Source organism: Drosophila nasuta, chromosome 2R (assembly GCF_023558535.2).
Source record: "Drosophila nasuta strain 15112-1781.00 chromosome 2R, ASM2355853v1, whole genome shotgun sequence".
NCBI classification, from domain to species: domain Eukaryota; kingdom Metazoa; phylum Arthropoda; class Insecta; order Diptera; family Drosophilidae; genus Drosophila; species Drosophila nasuta.
Window position 1 is genome coordinate 6,045,395 of NC_083456.1, and position 27,572 is coordinate 6,072,966.

Sequence of the window (27,572 nt, forward strand, 5' to 3'; positions counted from 1 at the left end):
TTCCAACAAATCACCTACAAGAACTTTTACATTATCCCATTAAAATGATCAACAAATTAAAGTTCGCAATTTATTTGTATTTCTTTTTATAGTTTGTTATGCAAATACATTACGAATCGAGATGCATAGTTAGAAAATATTTTTGCTTTTTGGTATAATCGTATAACTAATGTTCGTACTTATTCTTCGACTAATCCATTTCATATTCTCGTTCGACATACCTAAGAAATTGTTCGATTCTACGTAACATGGACTACAAAAATGGTTGGTATAATAAAGTCAAAATTTGCGTACAAAAAGCTGCCTATATTAAATATAAATAATATATATTGTTTGTGTATTTAGTACATACATATAAATAGAAAGACCTTAGCTTACAAGGTTTTTGAGAACATTTCGTGGCAGCATTTTTCATGTATTTTGTGCCGGTTTGTGAAAGCATCTTATGTCGTTAAATAAAAAATGGGAAAACATACATATAATTAACAACAAAATAAACAAAAATTCTGCATATAAACATGATTAAGGACGTTTGAGGATTCCAGCACCAGCTCCTCTTATAGTAATAATAAATAAATAGCATCTACGTCAAATATAAAGCACAATAATCTTAAGTGAAACTTAATTATACGAGTAGTTTCACTGGATCGTCATTGGATAATACTATTTCATAAGCTTCTTTGAAAGTTTATATTAGTATAGAACACATATTAAATGTGCAGCAAAAGCAAATAAGTTAAATCAAATAGATTGTGCATGAAAGCTACCTAAATAAATTGTAAATGCAAATGATCTGTGTGCGCGCACGATTTTTGTTGTTTTTGTATGTGTTCGTGTTTTTAGGCTTTCATCAAGAGATGCGGCTCGGAACGCAATGAGTCCGTGAGGTATTGCGTTTTCATTGTTTTCTGAAAATAGCGTTTCTCGTTCGGCGAATTTACCATGTAAACAATTGGACGTACGCCCACATTGCGCCACAGATCGCCGATGTGTCTGCAACAAAGCCAAAAAGAAGAAGCAACAATTGCAGCATTACAAAATACTTCGAATCGTATTTAATGAATTACTTACAAATTAAAATCCTCCTTGTTTAGGAAGACAACACTAATACCGATTACAGGAGCAATAATGTTGCGTAGAATTGCACCATAAATTGAGGTAATAAGTGTCGAGGACTTTAATATGGACAGCGATAGATAACTCTCATGCCACAGGCCACAGATTATTTCGGGTCTCAGTTTGCGCAACTATGAAAGATAAGAACATTAAAGATTTGTTAAATTTAGGTTGTAGATAGTGTTTTGGAACCGTCTTTTGGAATAGATAGGAATTATAGCTTGTCACTGAAGAAACCATTAAACTTTTATCTTATGCATTTGTATATAGTATCAAAAATATGTACATATGCTAAAATATTTAATGTATATACATATGTATGTAATCATAACGAAATATTGCATATGTTTGTGCATTAGTACATCTAGAACTCAGAGCATTTATGTATATACATATGTATATATATAGTAAATGCAAAGACTACCAAGTTTTTGACTTTACTCATGAAAGTTCTGAGGCAATCTAAATTATTAACACATTAAAATTTAAAATCTCAAAAAGAATGAGCATAGACACAACACTAAATAAACACAAAAAGCTAACTATAGAGTTCAATGCATTTTAAGTTCAAGAAAGAATTTTAACGACGCAAATACAAAAATCGAACTAGCTTGCTTTGATCCCTTCAAAGTTTACACCAAAGAGCAGGTATCTCACACTCAAGCACAATCGTCTCGCATTGTTATGTCTAAAAATAAATCAGTGACGTAGTCAAGTGATTGTCCATTATGCTGTGTTGTGTGTAATCAGCGCCTAATGGATTCGGAATTCTACCTGATAAATGGCCAGTGGCGACCGACTAATGACAATGGTCCGCTGCGTGAAGGTTTCATGGGCATGCATGAATTTCTGCAGCTGATCGATCATGAGGGCGCTGGTATCCTGCAAATGCAGGAAGAGAGTTGGCGCAGTGATCTGCTCCTCCAGAAAATCGGCAATTTGCTTGATCGTGGACACGGATTCAGCTTCGAATTGTGAACTGCAATTAAAGGGAAATATATTTAATGTTGTAATAATGGTGATAGCATGAAATGACTTGTTTTATTACCCCATGGGATGGTGATCTGTGATGTTCAGCTGCTGCAGTTCGTGCAGCGTGTGATGCGACAGGTTGCCAGTTAAAGAGGCACGCTCCACAGTCAGCCGATTAGCAATGACAATCTCATTGCAGGACGTAATGCCGGCATCCAGGAGCACATTACGATAGCCACGTGCGAGACACTGCAATGCCAAGAAAAGGGATGTTATCGATTTTTTGACTGTGTGCGCTAAAAATCAACCACCGATGATTGCTGACGTCACACACATACACTTACCTTTTTCACAGCTGCCTTGGAGTTCTCGGGCGCATCGTAGCCGGCACCACGATTAGCGATGGGCCAATAATTGGGCCAATCGTCTGGTGTGTTAAGCAGACTGAGCAAACGCTTCTCGTTGGGGCTGCGCTGAAGCTTGACGAATTTCGATGCCACACAAATAATGATCAGCGTCAGTGTGCCCCATGGTATGGCAAGGTTACAGAAGAACCAGAACACATTGAAGCAGAAGAAGATGAGGCTCATCGAACAGCAGAGCAGCTTATAGATCATTTTGAGACACAGCCAGAACCAGCGCCACCACATTCACCACACCTCAAGACTTTTGTTGTTGTTGTGCAGAAGCAGATTACAAAATTATGCATATGTGTTAGGTTTATTTATAAATACATTTACACTGTTGGTTTTGTTGCTAATTTGCATTTACCCCAATAAGAAGAATGCGCGCCGTCGACCACCGCCCCGTTGTCGTTACCACTCCCACAATTTGCCTGCTGGTTATATGCTTAAAACGTCCGGTGTTTTTATTCGATTTTCCGGCACAATTCGTTTAAATAAAATCCTCGCTTGCCACCGATTAAATTGCAATAACACAGCCAAGGCGGACAAAAAAAACCGTCACTTTAATCTAATTGCAGCCGAATTGAAGTGTGCGTAAATTTTCCAATAAGAACTTTGATTAGTGATGTGCATTTGCTGGCTGAACATCGTTAACAACTATCGATGACAGCATGTGGCAAATTATTCGCGCGCTCAATTTAAAATTAAATACACATAGTAATTGTCACGCAATATAGGTTTATTGACTTTCATGAGTTTATTTACAGCTTTGTCAGCAGGCGAACCCAGCGCCTTATAGATGGATGTGCTAAGCGCGTGTAAACACCAGGATAATATGGGTCTGCAAATAAAAAGAGAGGTTAACAAACCAATTGCTAGCAAAATTCAAATAATTGTCGAGCTACCTGCACAGCCCACACCCCAGGAAACAATGCCAATCAATTTTCCTTGAGCGGTTAAAGGTCCCCCGCTATCGCCTACAATGTAAAATGTAAAAATTAGTCACAATTGAGCAATGACTCATGAGCAAGCTAATAACAAACTCACCCTGACAAGCATCCGTGTTGCGAGCAGCCGCACAGAACATGCTAACGACAAACAGAAGATATTAATTAGGTATTTGGTAATCATATCTTTCTTACTTACGCCTCACTCACTCCGCCGTGGAAACTCAAGTCGCGTTGACATTTTGCTTGATTTACTGTCTGAACCGTCGTGTACTTCAATACCGAAGATAACATGGCTTCCGAGCTGCTCATATGCCCCCAGCCGGATACAATGGCCGAAACATTTTCCTCGATCGCCTCGCCAGCTTCTGGCAAACGAATTGGCTTCACATTGGCATCCATGGTCAAGGCACCGGGCAGAGTGCGCATCAGAGCTACATCGAAATTCATGTCGCTAGCATCGTACGAGGGGTGCTTATAGATAGTGCGAACCGACATTATGCTTCCACCGCTGGAACGCTTAACACTACCCAGTCTCAGCGTGAACTCTTGTGGCTGATTTTCGTGGCCAGCGACACAATGAGCAGCGGTTATGGCCCAGCTGCCATCCAGCACGGAGGCGCCACAGATATGCACGGTTAGACGGCGTAAGGACATTTGATATGGAAACTCGCCTTCGCGAGCATCGCGTCCGTTGACAATGCGTCCGTCTGGACGACGATTGATATCCGCATTGGCGCTGATCCAGGAAAGGGCGAAGATCAGAATAACAGCGAGTGGAATGCTCTGCATGCTGCCGTTGACTCTTCGAAACTAAACGACAGCTGTTAATCATTGACGGAGTTTTGCTTGGCAGAAAATTAGATATACGAGCGTGTCTGTCTGTCTGTGTTGCACTTTGCGTCTTCATTATCAATTCTCTCCGTTATCAGGTCTTGTACCTTATTTCAGCTGAACTCAATTGGTAACTATAATTAACAATTGTCAGTGGGTGTGTTGTTTTGATTTTTACTGATTTTTTTATTGCTTAAAATCAATGACAATGAACTTCCGCTTGTCTTATTTCAGGGGAAAAGGGAAAATCCAATAGTATTCGGATTTCAGGGTTTTCCCAATCACAAATCAGATGTAAACAGGAGTAATTAATTATTAATTGATTGCTTCTTAAAGAGTATGCGTAACAAACGAAGCTATTTTCATTTCATATTTTTGCTTCTCGTTATTAGTAGAAATTCAAATTTAACGGATCATATACTCGATTATTTCCAAAGAATCGATTTAACCAGCGCAAATAATCGATAGCATTAGGTCACATTAGCAAACTACTGTAAACTTGGTATTTTTTTTAGATCCAACTGTTATTTCTTCTGGCAGCTCTGCGGTCACTTTGTCAATCAGTCTCGCGCTTGAAATTGCCCATGAACTACGCTCAGATTGGCGACGCATCGCGTTCTATTGATTCGGAAAATGTTTACCTTACATTAGCATTAACAGCATACAAGTATTGAACGTTTTTATAGATTTCTTTCTGATTCTACAATCGCATATTTATAATTAGAAACAGCCACAAAAGGTGTTAAGTACAATACCAATCAACGCCAAATGTTTGTGTAATTGTTTGTGTGTAGGTGTAAGATTGCATTGTTGGTATAAAGGATTACGCGATTCTGTGCATGTGTGTGTGCAAAACCAATTTACTAAAATGCACTACCGATAATAAGAAAATAAAAATAATATTTAAAAATTAATAGCAGTACAATATAACAAGTGATAAGCTGCAAGAAAGGTGCGTACAATCAATAAGATTTCAGTTCTGTAATGACAGACAGATTCACACAGACGCACTCACACGCATAAAAAGCAATTCAACCCCTCAGCTTATCATTCGGACAAGAAACCGGATTCTAGTTTAGTTTAGCAGCAACAACAACATAGTCACCAAACGAGACAACTATTAAATTCGTTTTTGCTCTATTTTAATCAGATTGCATATCAAAATTGTTGCATGATATGTGGAGTACATATGCGTGTGTACGTGTGTTAGTAGTTACAAAGCACCTGACGCTTTACGTCAAGGCTGTCTTCATCACTCTCCCTTTTGCCAACCACTTTGTATTCAATTTGTATGACCAAAAATAAAAGCAGACTGTAGTCTGGCCACACCACAATATTTGCATCTCCTTTTTGCTTGTTTTCTTCTCTTACAAATTGTTACAAACTTGCCAGCCGACCACACACACACACATATGTATGTACATATGGGATGCGTCTTTCTTTAATTTATGCACTAGTCGCAACGACAGCAGCAGCGGCAGCTCATCTTTATTTAGCTTTCTTGCTTACTCATTCATTCATTCATTGAGGCCGCTTTCAACTCTCGCCCGGTGCAAAACTCGTTTCTCAATTCATTCTACTATATCTGCAAAATTCGTTATGTGTTGTTCTTGTTGTTGCTGTAAGTGTTTGTATTGTATAATTCAATTTAAATTGATTTTCTTCTTCTTTGATGGCATTACAAGTGCGAAGAGGAATTCGTGCCTTCCCTTTTTGTCTTTCTTATTCTCCATGCAGTGAATGTAAAAATAATATACATGCATACATTCCCTTTTTTTTTGCTTTCTTTGACCTTTTTCACACACTATTGGAAGTGCCCCCTGCGTGGCCCCAAAAGCAGACACACTTATGTGTACGACTGTATAAGTATGTATGTATGTACATATGTATTTATGTGAGTCTAACTATTTGCTCTTGAGTCTCATTTCAAATTCTAATCTCGTGTTGCTTTTCTCTGTCCTTTCCATGTTGTTTTTGCTGTTGTAATTCGCATTCATTGTTGAGTTAGTATTTGTTTTAAGATGTCTTCATTTGTTTTTTAAAACTACAAGATTTACTCAATATAGTGTCAATTTTCAGATCCGTTGAGAAATTTCTTGGAGCATTATGAATTTACATTGCTATATCACATATTAATATTTTTCAACAAATACAATGTAAACTCCAAAAATCAAATTTTACAGAAATTTTGATTATGATTGCTAGCAATTGGCAATGTTGTGTTATTATACTGAATTGGCCTATGAAATTTGTGATGTAAGATGCTTTTGGTAATTATCAACATAATTGCAATCCTATTATTTCGAATTTACCAACGGTTTGTAGAAAACGCAAAATATTTGTATGTAGCTCTCAATTCTGTTTTATTCACACAACCAATTAATATAAGTTAATTAAAGGGCAAAATGTACGCATTCAGAAGTACTTATTAGCTATGTGTAACTTTACCTACAAGTTTTATTACAAAAATTTACAATTCAAATACAATAAATTTCAAATTTAAGATTTTAGACTTTATATTTGCAATTTCCTTTGTTTTACATACTTATCTAACATGTTGATATCTCAGATATGTAGATAAAATAAAATTAATAATTTTTCAAACTACAATGGTGTCGATAAAGACAGTTGAAATTTCTTTATTTAGAGCGATAATCTTATTTTTAAATTCCCAACTTTAAACAGTAAAAACTTTAATTAGCAACTCTATCAATGATATGTTAAAAATGCTAAAGAAAATATACAACTTGCGAAACATTTGTATCTTTTGTTAGTTAGCGAAGCGCAAATCAACGATTTGGAACAGCTTGTTAGCATCACGCAAACTTGACCAGCAACAAGAAATAAGAATGACTCACTAGCAGATACCCTGTAGTAAATGTCAATGAATTTAATTGAGCAATGAGTGTAAAAGTTTCTAGGGAGCCAAAATAAATAAGTAAAGAATATTACATAATTCTGAACGTTGAGTTGAACATGCAAAATTTTTAATTTTAATGCGTTTAGTATGTTTTTCTACCCTATAAGAGTAATAAATAATGACGCTTGTTATTATACTAATAGAAATATCTTTCAGCTGTTGTTAAGTAGATGGATTCGCAGATAAATATAGAAATGAAACTATAGTTTAACATGCAATGCTTTAATTGGCTTGCAATTTGGGTAATTAATTGAATCAAAGGATAATTAAGACCGATTTGAAACACACTGGACTCCTGGCTAGAATGCAGGTTAAGCTGTCATAGCAATCACAATCATGTTGAACAATTGGTCGATCTTTAGTCAAATTGAATTGAATTGGCTTGAAGGAGGAATCCCATTATTAAACTGTCCTGCTAACAATTTAGTTAATTCGCATTTCCTTGTTGTAATTGGATTTCGCTTTTGGGTGGTATTTCTTTCGAATGCGACGAGTATCGTGACTGGAATTAAGAAAACTATTTAATGGACATACTGCAGTGCCAAACTTGGACGCTTCACTGACTCTGATTGTGGGGATAAGGCCGAGGATGGTCGGTGGGTGGAGGGTGGAGGGTGGAGGAGGTGAGAGAAAGGTGAAACTGCAACTGCAACAGTTGAGATGAGAATAACAACAACGACAACTGATGGGCAATGTCACTTGCAGCAGTAACAACAACAAACAAAAAAGCAAAAAAGGCCCCGAAATAAAACAACAAACGAAACGAAACAAACAAAAATAATAACAAACCGCAAAAAAAGCAACGCAGCAGCAACAGAGAAATAACAACAAAAACAAAAAGATCACACAAAGCAAATAAAACGAGATTTCAATGCAAGAATTTCCATTTCCATTGCAAACGTTGTGGTTATTGTTGTTGCTGACTGCTTGGTTGGGTTTTGTCAACTGCTGGAATTGCTGGCAAGCTACCGGTTACGGCTGTGGACATGGCCATAGATTGCCATGGGCCATGCGGACCATGTTGTTTGCGGCTATGGGAAAGTGGCAAGCTATTGCTGCCGCTGCTGCTGCGGCTGCTGCTTTTGCCGGTTTGCAATTTGACAAACGTTGCACGCACTCAACTGACTGACTGTTCTACCGTTACGTTTTAGTTGAGTGCAACTTAACTGTGACTTGGATCATACCCAACCGAACCCAACTCAACACAGCTCAGGCCAGACAGTATTGCCAACTAGGGAGCAGCTAAATGTCAACGTCAACCATCAGCCATCAGCCATCTACGTTGTCAATGTGGACGTGAACGACGAATGGGGACAGTGACCGACTGTTGTCCGAATGCTACGCAATTGACCTGCAAATCAGGTAAAGCATCCTGCCACAGCCACAGCTGCAACTGCAACACTTGCAGCACGTTGTGCTTTTCGTTTGTGTTTATCTTTGTGTGTTTCTCTGTGTGTGTGTGCCACACTTGGTTCAATGAGTCAGCAACATTTGGAGCACATCTGCCGCCAGCTGCTGAATAGGAACCACAACCAGAACACAGTATGACCCGATTTGAGTTCTGTTGAACAGATTGTCCTCTTTGCTGCCACTTACCGCCTCCGATTTGTGGCAGATAAAGAGACGAAATTATGAAAATCCAAAACCCAATTCAATGTGACACTTTATTGGCCACTATAATCATTCAACTTTGTTGGTTACCAAATCCAATTTTAGCAAATTTAGTTTTTTAACTGAATGATAATATGTAAAACTTTCATGACTTTTAAAAATATTAAGAAATAATATTTATTTAATACTAAGTTGAATTTTTATCAAACAAATTCTGTCTTTTGAATTTGAAAACTTAACTTGTACATCTATCTAAAGCTAACACTAATTTTAGGTGCTTAACCATTTTCTGTAAATATAATATTAATTCCAATTACAATGACCTTTAATTAGTATGATAAAATCTAATGAAGAACCTAAAAGTTTTTGAAGTTCAAGAATCGAAACTTTTATAGCTTTGAATTTGCTCCACAATTATTCAACTTTTAGTTGTAGAATAAATATTTTTAAAACTCTTAACTCGCAAAACTGTTGAAGTATCTCTAAGTGAGTAGTTGAGAGTTTATGTGCAGAAACTGTCACAGCCACTTCATAAGAGACAATTGAGAAAATTTATTAAGCGAATAGAAAACAGTTTATTTCGCTTCACTTTGAAGACACAATAATGAGAAACGCAACCAATTCAAATAAACATTATTGGACTCATTCAAGCGTGCCTTAAATTGTATGCTTGGTAAAAGCAATTGACAAGTGTAGGGCATGAAGAGTTCGAGGCGAACCGCTGACTTCTTCGCCCCTTGCTGCCTCTCTTCCAGTAATTCCACTTGCATTTGGTCGTCATCCTCACAGTCACAGCGTTTCGCATTTTGCGTGGGCTCAACAGCTATTTCAAGGGCCTGTGCCAATTCCCGGTTGCACTTGCCTTTGCTTCTGCTTTTGTTGTTGTTGTTGTTGTTGCTTTTGCTGTTGCTGCTTCTGCTTCAGCTGCTGTCTGTTTTGGTTTCTGCTTTTGACTTTTGTTTCGCCGCGTCGCTGCGCGTCGTCTGCAATCAATAAACAGCGACCTTCTCCTCTTGAAACTTAAACTTAAATGTTGCTTCACAGTCTTTGTTTTATACTCGAGTTCTTTTCGTTCTTTCGCTTTTAGGACCACTTCAGCAGCTTGCCGTCGCATTCTGCCTGCTGCCTTCCACTTCAAGTTCGACTTACGCCATTGCGGTTGTTTTATATTTGTCTGAAATTCTTCCTTAAGAGTTAATTGCTGCACTGACTACTCAACGGGCTGAGAGAAGCTCGCGAGAAGGCGAACAAAGCGCACCCTTGAGTCTTGCCAAGATTCTAAAGGCAGCAACTCAAAGCGCTAAGCGGTTCGTAGATTAATACCTGGGTAAAGATTTCCACGTTATTTGCTGTACGTCCATTCAAAGCTCAAATGGCTCATAGACAACAACGTTCAAGAACTTTACTACAACTCACCTGCACTTGGAATTGCTCTAACAAAATGCATCAATTTCGAAATGCATATAAAAAAAAAAGATTACTTTCTATTGCATTTTAAATTTCCCATTTAATTTTTAGTAGTTTTTTTTTTTTTAATTTAATTATATTTTATTTATGCAATAATGCAATTCAAATACCACTAATTTTTGTGGTTGCAAAAAGATAAAGTTTCCAATAAATTAACAAACTGTGCAATTCCCACAAATAAAGCAATTACACATTTTTTAGATGTATTTTTTTCTTTAACTATTTGTTTGTCGGATTTAACTGAAAGCAAGCTATTAATTTAATGTGAACAACAAGCGTGAATTAAGCTTAATAAATATGATTTAAATAGTGTGAAATAAAAGTACATTAAGCAGACAATTTATTATGCAGCTGATATTAAATTTTTTGCTGTTTAAAATTGCTTGAAAGAAGAAAAAAAAGACAATTTAGTGGTTGAAATGAATGACAGAGAAGAGCAAGTGTGCGAGAATAACAGAAGCAGGAAAACAATCGCTTTGCTGTTAACCGAGGCAACCCCAAGCGGCCAAAATCCCCCAACGGCTCTCCTCTCACTCACACTCTCCTCCGGCACACTCTTCACCCACAGCTGAGAGCAGAGAAGCGACTCGAACATCAAAGCAGCAGAGCAGCTGTTGCTTTTGTTGTTGTTTTTGTTACTGTCGTTTGCTAAGCCGAACAGACGGGCGAAGTTGAAGTCGAAGTCGAAGTTAATGAAGTCGCTCGCTCGTTGCGCTCAGTTGCGTTTTGAGCGGCGTCGACGTCGGTTGGTCTCTTCTACGTGCTGCAGACAGGACAGACCTCCAGGACAGCACCCGTTGTGTCAGTTAGTTAGTTAGTTAGTTTGTGTGTGATTTGCCTGCAACTCCCGGTCGTCAGGACGTGAACAAAAAGTCTCGGGAAATAAAAATCTAAAGCGAAGTTTGCCGTTCCTTGCTCGCCATTGTTTGAAGCTGAAGCTTTCAGCTGCTGCAACGGCAACGGCAACGGCAACGTGACGGAATTGTTTTTAATTATTCTGACGGCGAATGCAATTAAAAAATTTGACGCCCAGTTGGAGCGTTCTGGCTTCAAAAAGAGGACCATTACTGCATACTATTTAAAGTGGCGCTCTTTAACGTTAATTCCTCCCCACCATTCACTTATTCAGGCACATTATTATCGTTGTTGTGATTGTGTTTTTTGTGGCAACAACTTTTGCCGTCCTTTGTGTTGATTTATGTGTGTTTTGCTGTTTGCTCTGTCCCTTATGGCATAGAGCATAGTGCAGTCGTCGTGTAAGGACTCGTGGCATGGCACTAAAACTTGCACTACAACTTTCCTGATTTCCCTGTGTAAGTAGCTATTTATGCAATGTTCATGTAGAAATGTAAAAGCCCCAGACAATTGTAAAGTAGTCTGTCTCCCTCCAGGGAGCTTTAAAGCGAATTATATTATGCCCTAGTTATAATGTTGTCGCTTCCGTTTACTTTAGTTTAGATTTAATTTCCTTTCCGCATTAATTTCGCCCTTTACTGCTAAGCTGTTTCTCCTCATTTCACCGTCTTCCTGCGAGGTTCCTGCTTCCCGTTAGCTCCGTTTTATACCTAGCGTATATTCGAAATAATAAAAAGTAAGGGTATGACAGTTTTGCATACCAGTTATTTGGTGGTATAAACTTTATCTGTCTGACCGTCTGACCGCCTTCATGAATACATAATTCTTATTGGCTTTGAAGTACACGTTTTTTGTTAAAGATAACTATCATCTGCAGATGGCTGAAACGCCTACAATTCAATAAAATTGGAACATGTCATTCAAATTGAATAGTATTGCATGCTGAACTTGATAACTGAGATTGTGTAATTTGATTTACATGCCCAGTTCTTATCACGCTAATATTAATAAAATTAAACTTTGCATGTTGTTTTCATGTTATTTTTCCAAATCGAATGTAGGGTATCTGGCAGTCGAACAAGCTCGTCAGATTGTTTTCACTTGTTTCATTCCTTCTTTCATCCTGTTCACCACCTAAGCTACAATACTTTATAATTTTCTTTTACATTTCCTCTTCAACTGCATTCACGCTTTATTTCCTCCTCTTCTATGCGGAAATATTACACTTTGTGGAACTAAATCCTGCTGAATTTCATTTCATATTTCAGAATACACTGGAATTAACTTTCTCGGCGCTGATTGCAGATTTTAAAGATACATGAAATATTAACGTCTCGCTTAATGCGCTAAGAGTCAATTAGCAAATTGCTTTAAGCGTTTAATCGATAACTAGGCATCATTAAAAGAGTTTCAGCAGCAATGCTTTGACTTCAACGTAGCCGCACTTAGTGCTTGCCCCAAGACAGTTGCATGCCGCATGCGGCATGTCGCAGGCCTCAAATGTGCCCGCAACGGGGGCCTATCGATTACCTAGCTCAGCGCAGCTCAACTCAACTCAGTTTATAGGCATCACAAATACATGCGCACACTTGTAATAATATCTCGTGTCACTAAAATTAGTCGCAAGACCCCCACAAGGCGTACTTGGTCTGCATGCTGTTCCATTTATTTCATTACTTTATACCTCACTCCACACCCCACGTTATTGTCCTCTTCTCGGCGATTCCATTCCTATCCGTTCCATTCGGTTCGGTTCGGTTATTGTTGATGGCGTGCTGTCAATTTTCCGGTGGCGTCGCTGCTAGCAGCTCTTTTTTTTTCTGTTGTGTTGTATTCCTTCTTTCTTATGGAATTGCGGTTGGGTCTTCGTCAGAGTCTTTTGTGTGGAACGTCTATAGAGAGTTTGTTTTTTTTTTCCATATGTCATGTCATCATGCAATCATATCGTTTTACTATATAAAGTGAGGCTCACAATATAATCATTATATCAGCGTCGAAGCTTTGGCTTTGCACTTTGGTCCCAACTCTTTCGCTAGCAATTGTCAGTTGGTAATGATGCGTAACGAAAGATGTCAAGTGTGAAGAACTGAAAGAGAGAAAGATGAGGAGAATAGAGAGGCAAGCGATCTATCAGATCATGAGTTGGCCAAAATGTGCGATTGGTACATGTGTGGCCTGTGTTCCGGTTGTGTGCACTATCGGATTATATAATGTCCATTTAGTGACAGTTAACTGGCCACAGCAACAGTTAGCACTGCTATCCAAACTAGTACAGAATCTGACCTCAATTACTGATTCGTTTGATCAGTAATCAAAACAGCCATCAAAACATTGCTAATGGTCTGTCATTGAATCATTCTTTGAGTACGCTCTAATCTCTTGCATTAGGCCACAGCAGCAACAACGTAATTAAACACTCCAAATAAAGTAATAACATGTAGTAAGAGATGATGTAGTTCCCCCATACTGACTATTTATGTGTGCTGTGGTTGTGTTTGTGTGTAATTACTTATAAGTAACTGTAAACCTGTTACAACAATGTGTGTGCTTGAATTTTCCCAGCGTTTAACCTGCATCAACATGAAACAGAAACATTTCACAATCAATGTAATAAAATGCGCTATTGTTTGTGCTCTTCCCACTCGTCCCACTTTGCTATTCCTTTGCTGACTCCGTCACAGATATGGAAAGAGACAAGAAAAAAGAGTAGAGGGTATTGTCGACCCCATAGACAGCTTAATCGAAATGAACCCACAGTTGATTTTATATTTGTTTTCAATTTTCAAGAACACCTCCTGAACACTTATGTTGATTTTCGAACCGAGAAATTTAAATGTTGTTGATGCTTTATCCAATAGAGAAAGGGAATTCAATTTTCGGCTATGTAATCATAATTTTTGAGCTTTGTTTTTTGTTGTTTTAGCGCCACAAAGGAAACCCAGCAATGAAAAGAAAAGAAAGAATAAATTTTCATTTTATTTTTCCCCGTGCGTCGTGTGTATTTTTTGTTACTAAGCAAAAAGGAAATAACTGAAAACGATCTAGTCGAAACTGCACGACTTATGAAATACCCTATGTTATATTTCCAAATCAACACTTATTCGAATATTAATTAATAAAAAATTCAGATTATATGCGTATAACTTTTAAATTTGCCGATTTATTCATAAAGCTGAAATATATTTAAAATAATCTTAATATATTTTTTTCAGTGTATTCAATTTTCATACCTTACTCGCACATAAGCCGGGCGGAGGGTATTAAAAGAAAATGTTGTTGTCCCTCCATAGAGTAAAAGTCTCACGTTCCAAATTTTATTAGCAGGCATTTTGAGCTTTATCAGCGCTCTCCGGTTCTTCCATTTCTGGCTCTGCTTTAAAGCTAATATTAATCAAGCCAAAAGGCAGCTAAAATACTAAAATGCACAAAGATTATGCCAACTTTAATATTTAATAGGTGTTTCATGACAAAACTAATAACTTTTAAAAGATAAGATAAATAATATTAGCATACAATAGAAATGTTACATGAGTAGTTTAATTTTGTAAGTGGTAATTGAGTGGAAACTAGAATGAAGTACAGAGAGATAACAGAAGATTATGTAAGGTGGACTACACGACTCTAAAGTGGCGTTTAAATATTTAAGAGACTAACCATTTCAACAATTTAAATCTCTTTTAATTTAGTACAGAACTGAAAATGATACATGGGACATAATTCACAATTGATTTTATAGTCAAATGTGAGTTTCATCAATCAACATCTTAAATATTATATCCAGTTTAACATAGTTAGATCAATTCCCCGGATTACACCAATTGATTTTTGTTGCCGTTGAATTGCGGCAATTAATTAAATGAATGCCATGGTCAATTGATTTGACCACTGCAATAAATACTCAGCATTCCAAGGAAGTCTTTATATGCAACTTTCACAGCCATTAGCCAATGATAGACTAATGTCTGATGGCAGCGGTCTTTGGCCATTGCAAGTGAAGCGGGTCAATTGACTGGTTTGATTGCGGCAAAACTACTAAAAACTGTAAATAATATGGCCATTAGGCAATCGTTTATGACCTCAACTTGGCGCCCGGTAAGAATGTAGGACATACGAATATAATACCAAGAATGGAGGTGGCAAGTTCGATTTTACGGCTGAGGAGCTGCGAGAGCAGGCAACGAATACCATATTTGATGCCTGCCCCTTGACCAAGTTAAAGTGTAATCCGCTTGGGAATAAGAAGCGCACACAATGTGAGCTTAAGGTGAAACTTACCGGGTTTGAGTTTCAGCCTATGCTAAGTGGATAATCCATAAATACACTGCCACAAAAGTTAACCGAAGAAACTACAAATTTTATAAAGTGCTTAAGGTAGCTGTTGCCAATTGAAGTGAATATTATATTATGCAGGGTATCGAATTATAACCGCAGCTGAAACTGTGACTGTGACTGTGACATCATTAAATTGACGAACCGTTATTCGACCGTAAATTAAATATCATATTTGCATAACTGTGAAGCTAATATATTGCATATCGTAATGATTTTGTATATTATAACAATGTTAGCCTCGCTTTAGCTACAAATAAATATGAAAACAAGTGGCAAACCTATTAATCTAATGTTATTCCTCTACAATAATTATCAAAAACACAACTTCCTTTAGTGTTTCCTGTGGCTAAATGTGCTTTTGTTTGTTTTTAATTTAATTTTGAATAACAGTTTTGAAGTTGCTAAATTAATGACTTATAAATTGATAAATTTAAATTGTAGCTTGTTTTAATTATTTGATACTCATTTTTAAGTTAGATTTGACTTTTGTTGCCTTAAGTAATAACTTATTAAGCTTGGGATTATTTTTATACCATACCATAGGGTAAATATTTTATGAAACAACAAGCAGTTCCTTCTTCTTGATGAGCATTAACAGTCGTGTCCATCTGTCTATCCAAATGCACAACTAGATCTCAGATATATAGTTTTTGTAACAACACTTGTCATTGTTGCACGTAAATTATGTCTATTTTAGATATGTGGCACTTTTGCCGCACAAATCCTAAAAATTTGATTGGGATCAGATAAGAATGATATAAGTTATTCAAGTAAAAAAATTCAAATGGAAAAAATTCTGCTGATATCGGTATATTTGGTAGGTAGTTCAACAATATACGAATTATAGCTTTCAGTATATTAATTTGGTATATACAAATATATATAATCAAAACTTTAAGCAAAAAAGGAAAATTTGTTCTGTCTGCACAGTATGTTTGACTTATGTTAATCATATTTTCTCAGTGTATTATGTTGGTGGGTCAAATGTCGATGTTGTTGCCTTGTTGATGTCGTTGTCGTTATTGTTGTTGTTTATATGTCACAAGCGTTGCCATAAAAATGACTAACTGCTCTCGTTGTCTCATGCGACTTGGTTGCCATTTTTTTTTATGTGTATCTGTAGCTGTCACTATATGAGTATCTGTATCTGTATCTGTATCAGTATCTGTGCTGTTCTAACGGCTATTGGTCCCAGGACGCAGTTTGCTGCGTCCAATTTAAATTGTTGATTCAGCTAAAACTTTAAAACGCGGTTGCGGGTGGGCGCCAAAGAGGGAGTTCATCGTGGCACAGATTATCTTTAATAGACTGAAAACAAGATGTGTGCCACAGTGGGAGTAGGAAAAGCGTGCCGCAGACTTAATTTTCCTTCAGGCATAATTAAGTTTATCAGAGAATCTGAACAAAAAAGAAACAAGAACAATATATTTAAATACTTTAATTCAAATTAAGAATTGCGCAGCTCGACGCTTGTCTTATGAAGTTTTACTTGTTTCTTGTTATTTTGGCTTGTTTGTTGCTTCGCTGCCTGCGCTAATGGCCTACAATGGAGCACACGCTCCACTGAAAATACCCATTACTCATGCCCAGGTGGCCGCTCCATGGAAATTGTCATAGTTAAGAGCGTTGAGCTACCACAGAAAACTATCTTTAGCACCATTCTGGGTTCGCCTGCCTCTCGCCCTCTCTCTCTCTCTATATACTATATAACGAGGTTCGCTGCTTTGTTTAATTAAAATGTTGAACTTTCTACAAGTTGGGAACGCTATTGTGTTGGTGTCAACAGCAGCAGCAGCCGATCCCTTCAATTCCCCACACAACACTATTGCCAGAGTTTTCGCTGCCTTTCCGGCGGAAACTTTGCTGTGGCTTTTCACTGCAGTTGCAATTGATTAAAGCCAAATGATGCTTCTGTTTACTACTATTATTTAAAGTTTCCGACTACGTTTATCTCGCTTTGCTAAATACGAATGCAGCAATTAAATTTCAATTTGTAACATTCTAATCTAGCAGAAAAGTTTCGTGCACACGCAGCAGTTAAAAAGTTCAAATGTTCATATGGAATACATTGACTGAATTGTAAATTGGAGTCATCAATTTTGAAAAGAATAGTCGTGATCTATGCATCAAGTTGAACATGGAAGAAATAAATTCCTGCAAATAAAATCAACTTTAATTTCAATTTATTACACTATTTGGTGACTTGCAAAACAAGAAGAGAAACAGGAAATAAAGCACTATAGCAACAACAATAACAACAATTTATAGTGCACAACATGCAGAACTCTGATAAACAAAGTTATAAATTGATTTCGAGTGCTTTCAGAAACTTTTGGTGAAAGCCAACACCAAAAAAACATAGAAGAACCAATCTCAGCATTTATTCGTGTTGCAGCCCAAAAACAACAATAGCTATAATTGCATTGGAATTGAAGTGTGTATGTGTGTGTGTGTGTGTGTGTGTGTGTGTGTGTGTGTGTGTAGATCGAACAACAACAACAACAGCAACATATGCGAAATTCAAGCGACGACTTTGTTGCAACAAAAAAACAAAAGCTAACTCGCCGCAACAATGACAGGCGGCAAAGCAAAACTTTACGACTTTTGACTTGGGTTTCGCTTTGCTGTTGTTGTTGTTGTTGATGTTGCTGTTGCTTTTGGTGTGGGCGCATGCAAACTGTGTTGCGAGTGAGAAAAAAAAAGAAATAGTGAACCAGAAACCTTTGCGAGTTGGAATTACTCGCATATTGTGCGCAAGGATCCTGTAAAAGGAAGCCGTGGGGGGAGGGGATGGGGACCGGAGGCAACATGTCAAAAAGTCAAGAGAACAGCATCCGGACGGAATCCTGAAAGCAACTGTCTGTCCCTAGGCTACAGCCTGGTCTGTGCAATTTACGATGAAATCAAATTTGCCAAAAAGTTTTTTCTATGTGAGGCAACTAATATCTCGGACTGGCAGTTCGATTAACAAACTTGTGGACAGCCTGAATTGAATAGAGACTGCAGTCAGCCTTATGGAATTGGCCAACTGAATATTTATCCGTTTTTCACACCTCCAATTGGGCAGCATATTCAAATAAGGAAATGATTATACGCCACAACGGGAGGCAAGTGCTGCGAATTCAAATTTATATTTGGTGTGTCCGGATTTCAAGTCAACTTTTAACTTGTTGCGGGCAGGAAATCATATTAAATTTAGCAAGCTAGCTTTATCTCACTCCCTCAACCCTGAAAACAAGTGACCCTCGAAAAATATTAGCTGATTAAGCGAGTATTTTGGGTTTCGGAAGTCTGGAAAAGTTCCAAAACATTTCGTAAAAGTTGATAAATAAAAGTATTATCGAATTAAGATATACAATAAGGAAATTACTTAGTTTAGAAACGAAAAATGTCAACTCAGCTTACATAGCTGAAAGCGTAAGAAAGTAAAAATGAATATTGAAAGATTTTCTATTTTACACATTGATTAATAAGTTAATGATACTGCTTCCTAGTGTGAAGCCGCATTGTAATATCAACCTAGAATTTAATAGTCAAACAATAAAAGAAACTGTGCAATTTTATTCTTTTCCGTAATACGATAAACCGAAAATTATCAAGAAAATAATCGTTGAAATGAAACGTCGCACACTATGCGATTAGTTTTTGCCATATCTCCAGATGCTAATATTTATCAAAGCCACATTGAAAGGCACTTAACAACATTTGATAAACGATTTCTCCCCCCATGCTCAGCATTTGAGAAGCGTGTCGAGGGAGAGCGCATTAATTCAAACGTTAAGATGTGACAAGAAGTCATGCAATGTGCCAGCTCAAGAACAAAAACAACAAAGTCTCTCGTCTCCCGTTTCCCAGCTAAAGTTTAGCACGCGCAGTTTCTGTTCCAGTTCCACTTCTCTGCCTACACCACATGCTCCTCTTGCCCCTTGCCCCTCTGGCCACGCTCTCGGTATTTTACGCAGTTCTAATGAGCTTAAGCATTAGTTTTACTTTACACTTTTTACGCCTCGCACATTGTGACATGCAGCTGAAGAGGCTGAGAAAGCAGACGAAGAGAGCAGAGCGCAGCGGAGCGGGGGAGAACGTTTAAATGAAGCAGTGAACGTGTCGAAAGAACGGGGACAGGGGTGGGGGAAACATTTGCATGTTGCCGGTGACAGGTGGCTAGGTGGCTGCCACAGCTACCGCTGCTGGCAGAGGGGAAGCGTCACTTAATGGCCACTGATTAGCATGCGAGGGGCTGCTTCAACCTAAGCTTTATGTGGTTTGACTAGTTGTGTGTGTGTGCAAAAGCATGTGAATGTGTGTGAGAGAGTGTGTGTGCAGCTAATTGAAACATTGGAAACCAGGCACACAGAGGGTGGCACTTCAAACACTTAAGCTTCTAACTGCATAGGTCATAACGCTCTTCAATTTTGATTAAATCAAATGCATGTCTAATTTGCTGCCTTTTATAAGAGAGAGAAATGAGGAATGAAAAGTGCACTGTGTGGTGTTCATTGTGTGCACACTGTGTTAAACCAACTATTTTTCTGCCATATTAAATTATAATTTTCAAAGTGTTCGCCATGGCGTATGCGTGTTGCATTTGCATGCATATCTTTCGCATCACACATACGCACTGTGTGCCAACCGTAGTCAGCCAGCCCAGCCAGCAAGCAAAGTCAGCAAGTTTCAGCAAACTATCAAATGCATTTATTTCATCATTGCAAAAAGTTACACAAACTTTTTGCGTGTTTCTGAAGAGTTTTTGATTGAGTTTTAAGCTTTCATACTCATACCCTGTAGCCAATGCAAAAGCATCGACCAAAAGCAAAGGCTATTGGCTAAAGTTGAGCTATGGGTACAATGAAGTATTTCAAATGCATTCAGAATTTACTCAGCGCTGAAATATATTTTACGAGTTAAATAAATAAATTTATTTTATTTTAACGTTTTTAAATTTATGGTGGAAGATGCATTAATAGCTTATCAATTGGTAAAACTTGTAGAGTGTCTACTCGCTTAGCAACCTCAACTGCAGTTTATTTGCTTGCATGCTTTCCTTTAACTTTGGGTTATTTTGGTTCGTTAGCTTGTCAAGTGCAAAGTAATATGCTTGTCTTGGCTCTTTGCGCTTTCAAATTTTTGTGTGGAATGTGCAAATATGGCAGTGACAACTATTGTGCGTACATAAAGAATTTGATTAAATAACGAAACAGAAATTAATGCAAACTTGATACATAATTTATAGAAGGCAGCAAGTCTGCACTTTCCAAATATTTAGGCAAGCATTGTGAATCAACTGAATTGAAGTTTGCTACTGCAAATGAAATGTTAGAAAAGCCCCTTTAGCTGTCAATGCCACGTGCAGGCCTTAGCGTGATTTAGAATCATTAAATGTTGAATACGATTAATTGCTTGAATCATGCGCCATTTAATAAATTCAAATATGCAGTTAGTTATATGAATGAAATTTAAAGCATTGCAAATTTGTGAATTTACGTATTCAACAAACGCGCCAGCCCAAAGCCACAACATCACACACTCTCCCTTCCACCCCCTTCTACCGGCCAGCAGCTGCGCCGCATGTATGCACAATATTCGTGGCAGACATGCGAAGCATTTTCGGGATGTGCCTTAATTAAATTTTAGCAGGCATCATCGCTTGTTGCCCTTCGGCACATCCTGCATATGCGGCTACTCCTTGGCCACCCGCTCCTTAGCTTATTGTCTGCATGAAATATTCAATGCGATGTGAAATATTACAGCACTTGATTTCGAAATGAAGCACCCGCATAGCCAAAGAACGAGAAGCAACGACCAACAAAGGAGCGGCGAACATCTTAAATTTATGAAATGTACATCAACTAGCTCAAACCATCAAGTTGGTTTGTGCGTCTAGTGAATGTGCAATGATTTGCCAGCATTTGATTTCGCAGTTTATGTTGCGGCTAATACCCTAGACTAAAGGCTTATTAAATAAATTAAATTCCCAGGCAATGTTAAGCTTTAATGCCAAGAGATTATTTAGGATTATTAAAAATCCTACAGCTAATTTTATGTGTATGGTCTGGAATATTAAATCATACTCAACAACTAAATAAATAATGTTTAAGTGGACTATCCATGAGGATAATAAGCTTTATGCCACACACAATTCTTTAAACGATAGAAAGCTTTTTAAATGTTTGCAATTGGCATAAATAATAAACATTTAAGATTATACATGATTGTAGACATTGATCTACATTGTGTTGCTTTATGAATTATTACAAGTTGTCAGGCAATGCGAAATTATTGTTTTTCTACAATTAATTGCATATGTGAACATTTCCGTCTTCTTTCTACGTTTTATCCGCAACTATTTGAAATGATGCTGCAATTTGCATCTAGGGTTATTATTTAATTAAAATGTATACACAATTTTATTTAGTTACAATCAATTTAGTGTACTTTACCGTGCTCCATATGTTAACATACTTTAGTAAATTTATTCCGAGGTATTTACTAGCTCATCAAAGATTCTCATTTTTATTTAATATTATGTGGTTGCCTGTTTAGATTACTGAGTAAAATCGCTAAAATGATTCATTCCTTTGCCTAAATTGCTCACGTAATCTAATAATTCTGTATCGTTTTTCCTTTGCAGATGTAGAGCTGAGCGAAAGAAGAAAACCAAAATCAACCAGTGAGAAGCATTCAAATAAACTAGGAATAACAATAACGACAACAACGACAGTCCAGAGTCCCAATCCCAGTCCCAGTGACAAAGCTAAAGTAATCCGCATAAGCCAGAGATGTCGTTTAAGCTATTGCGTCGCGGCTCGGCGCGATGCATTGGCCTGCTGTCAGCATTTGTGACGATCTTGCTCTGTTTGTATTATATTTCGATTGGTCAGCCGAATCCCACACACATTCCCGACGCCAATACAGTCGGATTGCCTGTGAGTCTGAGTCGCGTTCAATCCCCACCAGCGGCTGCTTTGAATGCCTTCAGTGTGGTCAACAGCAACCCTGTTGCCCAGCAGCATCGTCAGCCTCAAAGCATCGCCAAGGAATCGGCACAGCAAACTACAGTCGCGAAACATGGTAAGCTCAAGGCTGAGGATGAGCAGGAGGTGCCACGGAATGTCAATTGGGGAGACAAGTGTTACATGCTGCTTCAGAGCGAGACCAACATTACATCGGCCGAGGAGCACAGCAGATTTGATTTCCAGGTGAGTTTGTCAGCACTCTGACTGATTTAACATACTGTAACAACTGTTCCTTTGAACAGCCCGAATGGATGCGCTCCAAAGAGTATTGGGATCGAGGCTTCGAGGAACGATACGAGGCGCAGAAGAAGGACAAACAACGACCACCTTTGAAGGTCATTGTTGTGCCACATTCCCACAACGATCCAGGCTGGCTGAAGACATTCTTCGACTACTTCCAAACGGACTCACGACAAATTCTCAATCTGCTGGTGACCAAAATGCAGCAATACAAGGACATGACCTTCATCTGGTCAGAGATTAGTTTCCTGCAACTGTGGTGGGACCAAGCACACCCCACCAAGCAGCGCGCGTTCAAGCATCTGGTCAACACTGGACGCATTGAGATCACCACCGGTGGCTGGGTAATGACCGACGAGGCCAACGTACACATTTATCCAATGCTGGATCAGCTCATCGAGGGCCACCAATGGCTCAAAAACAATTTGAATGTGACACCCAAAGTGGGCTGGTCCATCGATCCCTTCGGACACGGCAGCACAGTGCCGTATCTGCTGTCAGGAGCACAGTTCGAGGGCACCATCATACAGCGCATACATTATGCATGGAAGGAATGGTTTGCCCGACAGCAGACGGGTGATTTCATCTGGACACCCTATTGGCGTTCTGCTAAGGGCCAGGGCAAATTACTGACCCACAACATGCCTTTTGACATCTATTCGATTAAGGGTTCCTGTGGTCCACATCCCTCCATATGCCTCAATTTTGATTTTCGCAAAATTCCGGGCGAGTACACGGAATACTCGCTGAAGGCGCAATACATCACCGACGACAATGTGGAGGAGAAAGCACAGCTGCTGCTGGAGCAATATGGACGCACCGCCTCCTTGTTTCCACACAATGTGGCGCTGATACCCATCGGCGATGATTTCCGCTACAACAAGGAGCGAGAGGTGGATCAGCAGTATCATAACTACAAGAAGCTCATCAGTCACATCATGGCCAACAAGCGATTGTATAATGTGGACATTAAGTTTGGCACGCCCACCGATTACTTTCAGGCAATAAAGCAACGCATGGGCGACAAACCATTCCCCAGCTTTAAGGGTGATTTCTTTGTTTACTCGGACATCTTCTCCGAAGGCAGGCCCGCCTATTGGTCTGGCTATTTCAGCACACGCCCCTTCTACAAGCTGCTCAGCTCCGAGTTGGAGCATAATTTACGCGCTGCTGAGATAATCTTCACCATTGCCTACAATACAGCGCGTCAGGAGCGACACGAGGATTCCATCAAGATCTATGAGAAAAACTATGAGCAGATCACACACGCCAGACGCAATCTTGGCCTGTTCCAGCACCATGACGCCATCACAGGCACCTCGAAGGCAGCAGTGATGCGAGACTACGCCATGCGACTATTCGACAGCACCCAGAACATGATTCGCATGCAGGAAGCGTGCATAGAGCTGCTGCTACAGAATGCCAGCTCGCATAATCATGGATTCCTGCTCAACGAATACGAGCGCGACAATTTCAGCAAGTTGCCACGCAAGATGCCCTTGCAGCTGGTCAGTCCAGGATCAATAGGAAGCGATGAAGCCACTACCACAACATCGGGAGGTGCAGCCGCTGCGCCAGCGAAAAATGCCGAAGCCAGCTTCGTGGTTTACAATTCGCTCGCCCAGAAGCGCATTGAGATTGTTGCGGTGCGTGTGCAGCATCCAAATGTGCGTATCTTTAACGACCAGGGCGTGGAGCTGAAGCACATTCAAATCAATCCTGTGTGGAACATTACGGATATCTATGAGCAGGCCTACAATGACATGCTTAACGCTGGCGCAGCAAACGCAGGTCGCATTCGCACCTCCAGGCGGCAATATGAAGTGCTGTTTGTGGCCGAGTTGGAGCCGCTCTCGTTGACAACGTATCGCGTGCAAGTGGATGAGTTCAACTACAAGCGAAATATTGCCACGGTTTACTGCGACGACTGCACTGACAAGCCGGAAACGGGATCATCTACAGCCACACCAGGAGGGTCCAACCCTAATGTCTTTGAAGCACGCGCCAAGCCAGCTGGTAAGCAAATCTCTATTTATCCCCTTTTGAAGTGATTTAACTAACTTATTCTCTTCACTTTGCAGGCGACATTCAGCTGGAGAATCCCAGCATGCGTTTGCTGTTCGACGAGAAGACCGGTTTCCTCAAGACCATCACCAGAAAGAACAAACAGCAACAGCTGCTGCAACCGATGCAATGTGCCATAAAATTTGCAGCCTATCGAAGTGCGCAGTTCCATTCGGGCGCCTATTTGTTTAAGACAGACCCAGAGCAAAGTGAGGCCGAGAAGGATGTGTTGGAGCAGTACGAGGATGTGCGCATTATCATCACCTCGGGGCCAATCGCTAGCGATGTGACTGTCATATATGGGCCCTTCATGGCGCACACTGTGCGCATTTTCAATACACGAACTCATTTGGATGCAGCGATTTACATTGAGAACGATATTGACTTTGAGCCGCCACCAAAGAATCGAGAAACTGAGCTGTTTATGCGACTTGTGACGAATATTGACAACATTGCACCAGCGCCATTGCAACGCGATCCACTTAAGGAACCGGCAGAGCCCCAGCAGCATGCCCGAACTGCCCGTATTCTATAGCGATCAGAATGGGTTCCAGTATCACGAGTAAGTTTTCGATGCGAAACAACTTTTAGTGAGTGAATATTAAAAAAAATTTTTACCAAACAGACGCATCAAGGTGCCAGCCATTGGTATTGAGGGCAACTATTTCCCCATCACTTCCGGCGCTTTTCTCCAGGATACCCACCAGCGTCTGACACTGCTGACCACACACGCGCAGGGTGCTGCAAGCTATGAGCCAGGTCAACTGGAGGTTATGCTCGATCGTCGCACGCTGTACGATGACTATCGTGGCATGGGCGAAGGTGTTGTCGACAGTCGCCTCACGCGTCACAAATTCTGGCTACTTGTCGAGGACATGCCTTCGGGTCATCATGTAGACAAGCCGCCCAGCTACAAAGTGTTAAGCTTGCAGGCTCAACAGTTGGCAAACGCGTTGCGCTACCCGCCGAATCTCTACTTTTTTGAGTAACTTTGAGCAACCACAGCCGGCGCTGCATACGTTGGTGCGTCTACTGCCACATGGAGCGCTGCCATGCGATGTGCATTTGACCACATTGCGCACACTCTCCGACGCTCAACTCCAGATGTTTCCGTCCGCATCGGCGTTGTTGGTGCTACACCGACAGGGTTTCGACTGCAGCGTCAGCTCACAGCAGGTGGACATGAATAGCGTGTGCCCACAAATGGGCAATGGCCTGGGCTCAGTTCGCTTTGGTGATTTGCGACTGAATTCCATCGAATCCACCAGTCTGACGGGCATGTCGCAGCATAAACCACACCTATTGCGTTCGCTGGCACAGATCACCCTGGAACCCATGGAGTTACGAACATATAATCTCACTTTCCGTGGGGAGCTGTAAAACCCACCAGTTAGATAACCAACCAACAACCAGACAGCAAGTACAGCGTTTCTGTTCTCAATGTATCTCATTCGAATCTAGATCCTAAGTAAATATTTATGTTCTTTATTTGATGTTTAGTTAGGCTTAGGTTTACATTTAAAGGACGGACATGTGCATATTATTTAGCTTTATTTACACAGCTCTCTCCGTGTCTCGCATTCTAGCTCACATTTTGAAGTACAAAGCCCAATAGCATAGATAAATATTCATACTGACCACAATTACCTAAATATGCGAAGGATTATAGACATTTCAACTGCCCATTAGCATTCCGGTCCGTCACTCTTCTCTCTTTAATATTCTTTCACAGTCTGCACTGTCCACATTTCGTGCAATATGTTTTATAATCGAATTTCTTAATTTACGTGTACATTATAGTCTAAATTGCTAACTTGAAATCAATAACAGAATCATAGCAGGCAATTAAATATATGATAGTTATCTTTGCCTGTTCGAGTTTGACGGTAGCTCAATGTATAGAGCTTAAAAGTTATTAGAGACTTGATTTCACAAGTACATAACATAGTATAAAGACATATAGCCGCAAATATTTAGCCAGCGAATTAGACAATTTTTGTTTGTTTTTTAGCAATAAATGTTATTTTTGTTGCCTTCTATTTAATTTGATTAGACTGATTAGCTTAAAATATTTGCAAAATGCTTCTGCTTATTTAGCAAAAATTTTTGGTGGTATCAAAATCATCATCATGATCACATTACGACTAGAATCTCAATTACAAATCAAAACATAGACATCTTTATTCATAAATCTCTTGGACATAATTTAAGATTTTTAATCGACGATGGATAGCAAAAAGTTAAGCCAAATATTGAAATACATTTATACTTGACAAATATAAATAAATATTTACATTTATATATACATACATACTAGTTACATAAACATAAATCTTAAGGCGCCTGAACGCTCGTTTTGTAAATACATCTCAATGGCACGGTAAAAGATAGCTCTAAAACAATCTAAACTAATCCACATAGGCTAAGCCACAACTAGAGTAGTGTTGTACTTGTACTGCAAACTAAATGAACCTTTGAGACATACTTACACACATAAATACAGAAACGATGCATAGTTACTACATAAGACAAATTTGAAGCCTCACATGTACCGCAAACAAGAAGCATTCAAACCAAGCGAATACAAAAACGAATTAAAAGCGACAACAATTGAAAAACAATGATATGACAAGAAAAGACATTTAATGAATTTGATTTAAAACTAAGTATAACTATGTATTTATATTTGATAATACGAATATATGGAAAATTAGCATGATAAATTCAATGTAATTTTATGAATACAAATGAATAAAGTATTAATTGAAACCAACCACAGTATTTCTACTGCATA

General features: G+C 39.1%; 3 protein-coding genes across 3 annotated transcripts; 1 reads left to right on the forward strand and 2 right to left on the reverse strand.

Annotated features, from left to right (window-relative positions):
- Positions 1 to 56: 56 nt before the first annotated feature.
- Positions 57 to 3,100, reverse strand: LOC132787394 (glycerophosphodiester phosphodiesterase 1). The gene is made up of 6 exons (XM_060794404.1): positions 2,860 to 3,100; positions 2,433 to 2,754; positions 2,165 to 2,337; positions 1,891 to 2,095; positions 1,072 to 1,247; positions 57 to 993 (listed from the first exon to the last, which is right to left on the reverse strand). Exons 2-6 carry the CDS (start codon positions 2,736 to 2,738, stop codon positions 840 to 842), a joined length of 1,014 nt encoding a protein of 337 aa, XP_060650387.1. The 5' UTR covers positions 2,739 to 2,754; positions 2,860 to 3,100; the 3' UTR covers positions 57 to 839.
- A 119-nt stretch (positions 3,101 to 3,219) lies between these two features.
- Positions 3,220 to 4,265, reverse strand: LOC132785634 (trypsin-4). Its single transcript, XM_060791822.1, has 4 exons — positions 3,639 to 4,265; positions 3,540 to 3,580; positions 3,398 to 3,469; positions 3,220 to 3,333 (listed from the first exon to the last, which is right to left on the reverse strand). The coding sequence occupies exons 1-4, from the start codon at positions 4,229 to 4,231 to the stop codon at positions 3,254 to 3,256; spliced, it is 786 nt and encodes a 261-aa protein (XP_060647805.1). The 5' UTR covers positions 4,232 to 4,265; the 3' UTR covers positions 3,220 to 3,253.
- A 581-nt stretch (positions 4,266 to 4,846) lies between these two features.
- Positions 4,847 to 27,538, forward strand: LOC132786476 (alpha-mannosidase 2). The gene is given in 7 exon segments (XM_060793014.1): positions 4,847 to 5,225; positions 22,090 to 22,657; positions 22,717 to 24,730; positions 24,796 to 25,277; positions 25,279 to 25,340; positions 25,404 to 25,755; positions 25,757 to 27,538. Coding segments are annotated over 6 exon segments (3,732 nt in total). The 5' UTR covers positions 4,847 to 5,225; positions 22,090 to 22,237; the 3' UTR covers positions 26,159 to 27,538.
- Positions 27,539 to 27,572: the final 34 nt, after the last annotated feature.